General features: G+C 48.2%; 1 protein-coding gene across 1 annotated transcript; it reads right to left on the reverse strand.

Moving 5' to 3' along the window:
* Window positions 1-5,038: 5,038 nt before the first annotated feature.
* Window positions 5,039-6,603, reverse strand: LOC144762451 (zinc finger BED domain-containing protein 5-like). The gene is made up of 2 exons (XM_078647644.1): window positions 5,206-6,603; window positions 5,039-5,053 (listed from the first exon to the last, which is right to left on the reverse strand). Exons 1-2 carry the CDS (start codon window positions 6,601-6,603, stop codon window positions 5,039-5,041), a joined length of 1,413 nt encoding a protein of 470 aa, XP_078503770.1.
* Between the last annotated feature and the right edge of the window lie 872 nt (window positions 6,604-7,475).

The following is a 7,475-nucleotide window of genomic DNA, read 5'->3' on the forward strand; positions in this document are numbered from 1 at the left end:
GTAAAATTGTATCCTAGCACTAAAGGAATTGAATACCTCAACATAATAGCCAAAACACTACTTTAAATTACTATCACCAACAAATCAGTAAAAAAAATAGCTACCACATGTAAATAACAATATTTTTTTATCTCAAAAATAATTAATGCGTGCAATATATATATTATGTTATAAAAGATATATACACACATTAATAATATTTGAAATAAAATATGATCCATCAACAATAATAAAAATACTACCCACCCACAATTAATAAATAAATAATACTTACCAATGTTGTCACAAAGGCTGTAAACTCCTTTTCCACCAAAACAATCCATGTATAATAAAGTGAAGCCCAAAAAAAAATGAAAAAATACAACTGTCCAAAAACATAATAATCCATCCAACGAAAGTCCTTCGAAAAACCATTAAAAAAAACGAAAAAAGATAAAATATAGAAAAACCGCTCCAGGAAAACCGAAAAACTTAAAGAAGTCTTCAAAATATATTAGTTAATAAAACTAACAAACACACTTTTTTTTTTAAAAAACGATTCCTTCCGAGATGACGAAATCCTAAAATAAAAACACTGAAAACATACATTCCCACCCACATAAACAAGCCAATATCCACAAACTAACACTAATACTAACATTAAATTTCACCTTACTAAACTTTACACAATGAAACACTAAGGGGTCGATTCCGATCCGGTAAAATAATCCGGCCTACGAATCGTATTCGTAGCCGATTCCGTACGAATGGGAAACTACCATCCGACCAGCGAATTCCGATCCGTTACCGTTGATTTCCGTACGATTTGCTACGATCCGTACGAATGACATTCGTTTACCCGTACGAATAAGCCTCGGGCAGACCACCGTACGATTCGTAATCAGTCCGTACAAACTCACTATTCCGATTCGGAACGAAATGCCTGAGCGAGATTCGTATGGGCCAAAGTATTCACGCTTCAACATTGATTCGTACGGGACATTCGCCTCACTGCAAGCTCCACCAATACATACTACACGCACACCCGTCGGCCAAGCCTACGCGAACACCCCCACCCGCCAACGGCCCGTACCGCTCACTCGCACGCACAAGTACGACACGCACACCCGTCGGCCAAGCCTACGCGAACACCCCCACCCGCCAACGGCCCGTACCGCTCACTCGCACGCACAAGTACGACACGCACACCCCTCAGCCAAGCCTACGTGAACACCCCCACCCGCCAACGGCCCGTACCGCTCACTCGCACGCACAAGTACGACACGCACACCCCTCGGCCAAGCCTACGCGAACACCCCCACCCGCCAACGGCCCGTACCGCTCACTCGCACGCACAAGTACGACACGCACACCCCTCGGCCAAGCCTACGCGAACACCCCCACCCGCCAACGGCCCGTACTACTCACTCGCACGCACAAGTACGACACGCACCCCCCCCCAACAAGCCTACGCGAACACCCCCACCCGCCAACGGCCCGTACTACTCACTCGCACGCACAAGTACGACACACACACCCCTCGGCCAAGCCTACGCGAACACCCCCACCCGCCAACGGCCCGTACTACTCACTCGCACGCACAAGTACGACACGCACACTCCTCGGCCAAGCCTACGCGAACACCCCCACCCACCAACGGCCCGTACTACTCACTCGCACGCACAAGTACGACACGCACACCCCCCCAACAAGCCTACGCGAACACCCCCACCCGCCAACGGCCCGTACTACTCACTCGCACGCACAAGTACGACACGCACACCCCTCGGCCAAGCCTACGCGAACACCCCCACCCGCCAACGGCCCGTACTACTCACTCGCACGCACAGGTACGACATGCACACCCCCCCCAACAAGCCTACGCGAACACCCCCACCCGCCAACGGCCCGTACCGCTCACTCGCACGCACAAGTACGACACGCACACCCCTCGGCCAAGCCTACGTGAACACCCCCACCCGCCAACGGCCCGTACTACTCACTCGCATGCACAAGTACGACACGCACACCCCCCCAACAAGCCTACGCGAACACCCCCACCCGCCAACGGCCCGTACCGCTCACTCGCACGCACAAGTACGACACGCACACCCCTCGGCCAAGCCTACGCGAACACCCCCACCCGCCAACGGCCCGTACTACTCACTCGCACGCACATGTACAACACGCACACCCCTCGGCCAAGCCTACGCGAACAGCCCCACCTGCCAACGGCCCGTACCGCTCACTCGCACGCACAAGTACGACACGCACACCCCTCGGCCAAGCCTACGCGAACACCCCCACCCGCCAACGGCCCGTACTACTCACTCGCACGCACAAGTACGACACGCACACCCCCCCCCCCAACAAGCCTACGCGAACACCCCCACCCGCCAACGGCCCGTACTACTCAAACGCACGCACAAGTACCGCAAGCACACATAACGCCAACACCAAAACGACCACAAGGACCTTGCTAACGAGTCGCACTACCACACTGAACATGTCTCCTGTGTACACACCTTTGACAATCAATGTCCTGGTCACAGCCAAGCAGCCAAACAGAGGACAACACCAACACCCACCCCAAATAACACCCACCCCAACAATTCAAATTAAGCCACACCCACCATTTGACCAATTAAAAGGGACCACACATACAACCCATCATCCTTTGCAACATACCCATTCTTGCGAGGAAACAGAGAGCACACCAACAATTGCAGCCACATACCTTCACACATACACCTTATCACATCTACACCAACACCACCTCCTTCACAATCACAAACACACACCCTCATCCATACACACCATCACACCCTCAATCACATACACCTCACACCATGACCACACCCAAGAATCCAAAATTCACTAACCCGGAGATGGAGATACTTACTGATGAAGTCATCAGAGTCGAGCCGCAGCTGTTTGGCGCATTGGTCAGACAGACCAGCCTGGCAGAAAGAACACGCCTGTGGGAGAGGAGTGTAGACCAGGTCAATGCTGTTGCACCCATCAGACGCACCAGGGATGATTGCCAGTCCACGTGGTACGATCTGCGGAGGACGGTGAAGAAAAAGATGGCACAAGATTACGCCAATGCACACCACACTGGAGGCGGTGGTCCCCGCAGACCTCCTGTATTCCAGCCCTGGGAGGAGAACGTCATGGTCCTACTGCCAGCGGTGGGAGTATATGGAATAGAAGGAGCCATTGAGTCTGGTGAGTGTACAAAAAACACAAGTTACATGGGTAGACTAACAACAGTGCCCAGCAGCATGGGGTGGGTGGCCATGACTCCAAGCAGTACACAACCAAATGGTGGTAGTTGCAAGGGGGTGGCACATAGGGTGCAATGTGTAGGGTAAGAGGCTGCTCTCATGCCATATGTCCCAGGGACACACACAAGCATAATGACCAATGCACAGGGATAGGTAAAGATCACACAAGATACTAGACCACAGCTTCTAAATATTTACTAATTGCTGACACACCTTACAGAGATGCATCATTTTGTGACAAAGTAAGGCAGTGTAGCAAGAGAGAAAGCACAATCTACCTGTCTCCATCCCTGTCTCGCCCTCTGTCTCTGTCTCCCTCTGTCTCCCTCTCCCTCTGTCTCCCTCTGTGTCTGTCACCCTCTCCCTCTCCCTCTGTCGCCCTCTCCCTCTGTCTCCCTCTCCCTCTGTCGCCCTCTCCCTCTGTCTCCCTCTCCCTCTGTCTCCCTCTGTCTCCCTCTCCCTCTGTCGCCCTCTCCCTCTGTCGCCCTCTCCCTCTGTCTCCCTCTGTCTCCCTCTCCCTCTGTCTCCCTCTCCCTCTGTCGCCCTCTCCCTCTGTCTCCCTCTCCCTCTGTCTCCCTCTCCCTCTGTCTCCCTCTCCCTCTGTTGCCCTCTGTCTCCCTCTCCCTCTGTCGCCCTCTGTCTCCCTCTCCCTCTGTCTCCCTCTCCCTCTGTCTCCCTCTCCCTCTGTCGCCCTCTCCCTATGTCGCCCTCTCCCTCTGTCGCCCTCTCCCTCTGTCGCCCTCTCCCTCTGTCGCCCTCTCCCTCTGTCTCCCTCTGTCTCCCTCTCCCTCTGTCTCCCTCTGTGTCTGTCGCCCTCTCCCTCTCCCTCTGTCGCCCTCTCCCTCTGTCGCCCTCTCCCTCTGTCGCCCTCTCCCTCTGTCTCCCTCTCCCTCTGTCTCCCTCTCCCTCTGTCGCCCTCTGTCGCCCTCTCCCTCTGTCGCCCTCTGTCTCCCTCTCCCTCTGTCTCCCTCTGTGTCTGTCGCCCTCTCCCTCTGTCGCCCTCTCCCTCTGTCGCCCTCTCCCTCTGTCGCCCTCTCCCTCTGTCGCCCTCTCCCTCTGTCGCCCTCTCCCTCTGTCTCCCTCTCCCTCTGTCGCCCTCTGTCGCCCTCTGTCTCCCTCTCCCTCTGTCTCCCTCTCCCTCTGTCTCCCTCTCCCTCTGTCGCCCTCTCCCTCTGTCCCCCTCTCCCTCTGTCGCCCTCTCCCTCTGTCGCCCTCTCCCTCTGTCGCCCTCTCCCTCTGTCTCCCTCTCCCTCTGTCTCCCTCTGTCTCCCTCTCCCTCTGTCTCCATCAGTCAGTGTTTGTCCCTCGGTCACCTCAAAGCACATCCCTGGGGCACACACACAGTTGCACACAAGCACTGCACAGGCCTCACAAACTCCATAGAGCTGAATGTTAAGGGATGTCTCACAAGTACCAGCAAACATCTGCTATGTGCCTGTAAGACACCCACCATTTGCTGTCAACACTGTACTGTGTCAGGACACACATCTCAGAAAGCTCTATAGCAGTGGTTCCCAAACTTTGGACTCCTGAGGACCCCCACTGAATCACTACTGGAAGCCGGGGACCCCCAAGCAATTTGAACAATTTCAATTTCAAAAAATTAAAACAGTACTTCGCAAAAAATACACAAACAAGTACACACCAAACAAATACGTGCATTAATAAAGCTTTTATTATTTTATATTGAAAAATATGCAAAAATCAAAACATTTTAATGGGAAGGATGGTGCTGCATCTCGGCTACTAACTTTTCAATGTTTGGTTTTATTTCAGAAAGTTGAATCCTTAGGTCAGATTCAACATTTTGCAAGCGATTTCTGCACTTATTTTTAAGGTACATAAGATTTGAGAAAGCCTTCTCACATAAATATGTGGTAGGGAAAGGAAGTAAAACCTTAAGTGCCTTGTACGATAATTCAGGGTAATCTGTACGTACATGCAGCCAAAAATTTGTCAGACTGAGAGCCATTTCCTTGAATTGAAGTTTAAGTGCACTATCTGTAGAGATTTCAATCAAACCGTTTTCTTCAGATGCAGTCAGCCCCATTAAATTGTCAATATCTACATTAAAAGGATCTTTAATCCAGTTTTTGCTTTCATCTGGAAGTGGAAAGTACTGACGAAAACTACACCGCATATCTTGGATATGCTGGATAAACATTTCTAACACTTTGTTCGATAATTCATCATCAGCAGATTCCAAGAATGTCTTCAGGTTCTGAAAAGAATCAAAATTTCTTTGTGATAAGCGACGAGTCCATACTTCTAATTTTTTTATCATTGCCTCAATCTTGTCTTCGACATTAAAAATTGTGATACCTACTCCTTGCATACTCAAATTGAGGGCATTTAAATGGGTGAAGATGTCTGCCATATATGCCAGCATAGCTAGCCAAGTATAGTCATGTAAGCGCTCATGAAGTGGAAATGGAGATTCCAGTTCAGTGAAGAAAACTCTGATTTCATCTCTTAATTCAAAAAGCCGAGACAAAACTCTACCACGAGACAGCCATCGGACATCCGTATGCAGCAAAAGCTGATGATGATCACTATCCATGGACTGACAAAGCTGTTCAAAAAGCCTTGAATTTAGAGACCTAGCTTTGATAAAATTTACAATTTTAACTGACTCATTCAAGACCTTTTTTAATTCCTCTGGTATCTTCTTAGTGGCTAATGATTCTCGATGAATGCAACAATGATGCCATACAACTGAAGGGTTAATTTCCCTTATTCGTGCTACAAGTCCAGTTAGTCTCCCAGACATGGCACGTGTCCCATCTGTGCTGATTCCTATGCATTTGGACCACTGAATTCCATTTGATGTCAGAAAATCATCGAAACAGTTGAAGACCTCTTCAGCAGTGGTATGTATCAAATAGCGACAGAACAGTAAATCTTCAATAATGTTCCCCTCAAAATCATATCTAACGTAGCACAGGAGATGAGATTTATTTGCTATGTCTGTAGTTTCATCGACTTGCAGGCTATAATGCAGACTCTTACAAATTCTTTCGATCAACTGTTCCTTTATGTTGTCTGAAATGTTGTCAATTCGCTTTTTTACAGTGTTGTTAGATAATGGCTCCAAATGTAAATCTTTTGCTGCTTTTTCTCCAACCATTGCTGTCACCATGGCTTTAGCAGCAGGTACTATTAGTTCTTCAGCAATTGTATGAGGTTTTCCAGCTTTTGCTATGAGCATGGACACTTCATATGAAGCTTTCAGAGCATTTTCATTAACAGATCCTGTTGCAGTTTTCCTAATTATCTTTCTACTTTTTAGGAGCTCTTGCTCTTTATTCTTGAAGAATTCTATGGATTTAAGTTGCATGTTCTTTATGCTTAGTTTCCAAGTGTCTTCGTAATTTAGAGGGTTTCATGGCCTCATTTGACAACATTTCATAACATAGCACGCATTGTGGTTGCAGTTCATGTTCTGAACCTGAACATGTGAAACCCATTAGTAAATATTCACCATCGTACCTCCGGCACTTCCTTTTCTTTTCACTTAAATCACTTTGTTTTGACCATGATGGCCCATCATTGATTTCTTCAGTGGCTTTCCGCTTAAGGTTAAGCCAGCGATCCATCTTCCTTATGTTTGGGATACAAATGACAAGTCTATTTCACCGCAGGTAATGGAATCGATTTCTATCCAAGCTTTTTGGTGAGGCACGTAGTAGACCTTCACTACTTTACCTACTACAGGTTGCCCTCATCCAATATTTCCGAACTACATATGCTTTGACGTTTAGAGATGAAGCAGCACCTGTAAGAAGATTTTAACACTGTATCAGCACTCGTTGAAAAGACAGAGGACACTAGCAAATCATATGCATGGATATGAGAATCTTATGTACACTGATTCAAGATAATTCCACTTGCTCAGTTTAATTAAACATAGCTCATTCATTTGGCCTCCATTGTAGAAGCAGTCCATTGTTGATTGCACAGAGAGATTCGCACAATAATATGGGAAAATATGATCCGGGTTTGAGTTAAGCGAGAACACTTCAGAAATTCATTTTGTGCAAGAGATGGCAGTATGGTATCTGCACAGGAGGCATATTGTTTCAGGAAGATCATGGAGCAATGTTATTCCAATTACCATAAACACCTCTTAGGCATAATCTTTAGTCACAGACAGTAGAACAACATTTTACCACCAATGGGTGAGCAGTGCATTTAAGGCATATTTTAGAG

The sequence above is a fragment of the Lissotriton helveticus genome, chromosome 6 (genome assembly GCF_964261635.1).
Source record: "Lissotriton helveticus chromosome 6, aLisHel1.1, whole genome shotgun sequence".
NCBI classification, from domain to species: Eukaryota; Metazoa; Chordata; class Amphibia; order Caudata; family Salamandridae; genus Lissotriton; species Lissotriton helveticus.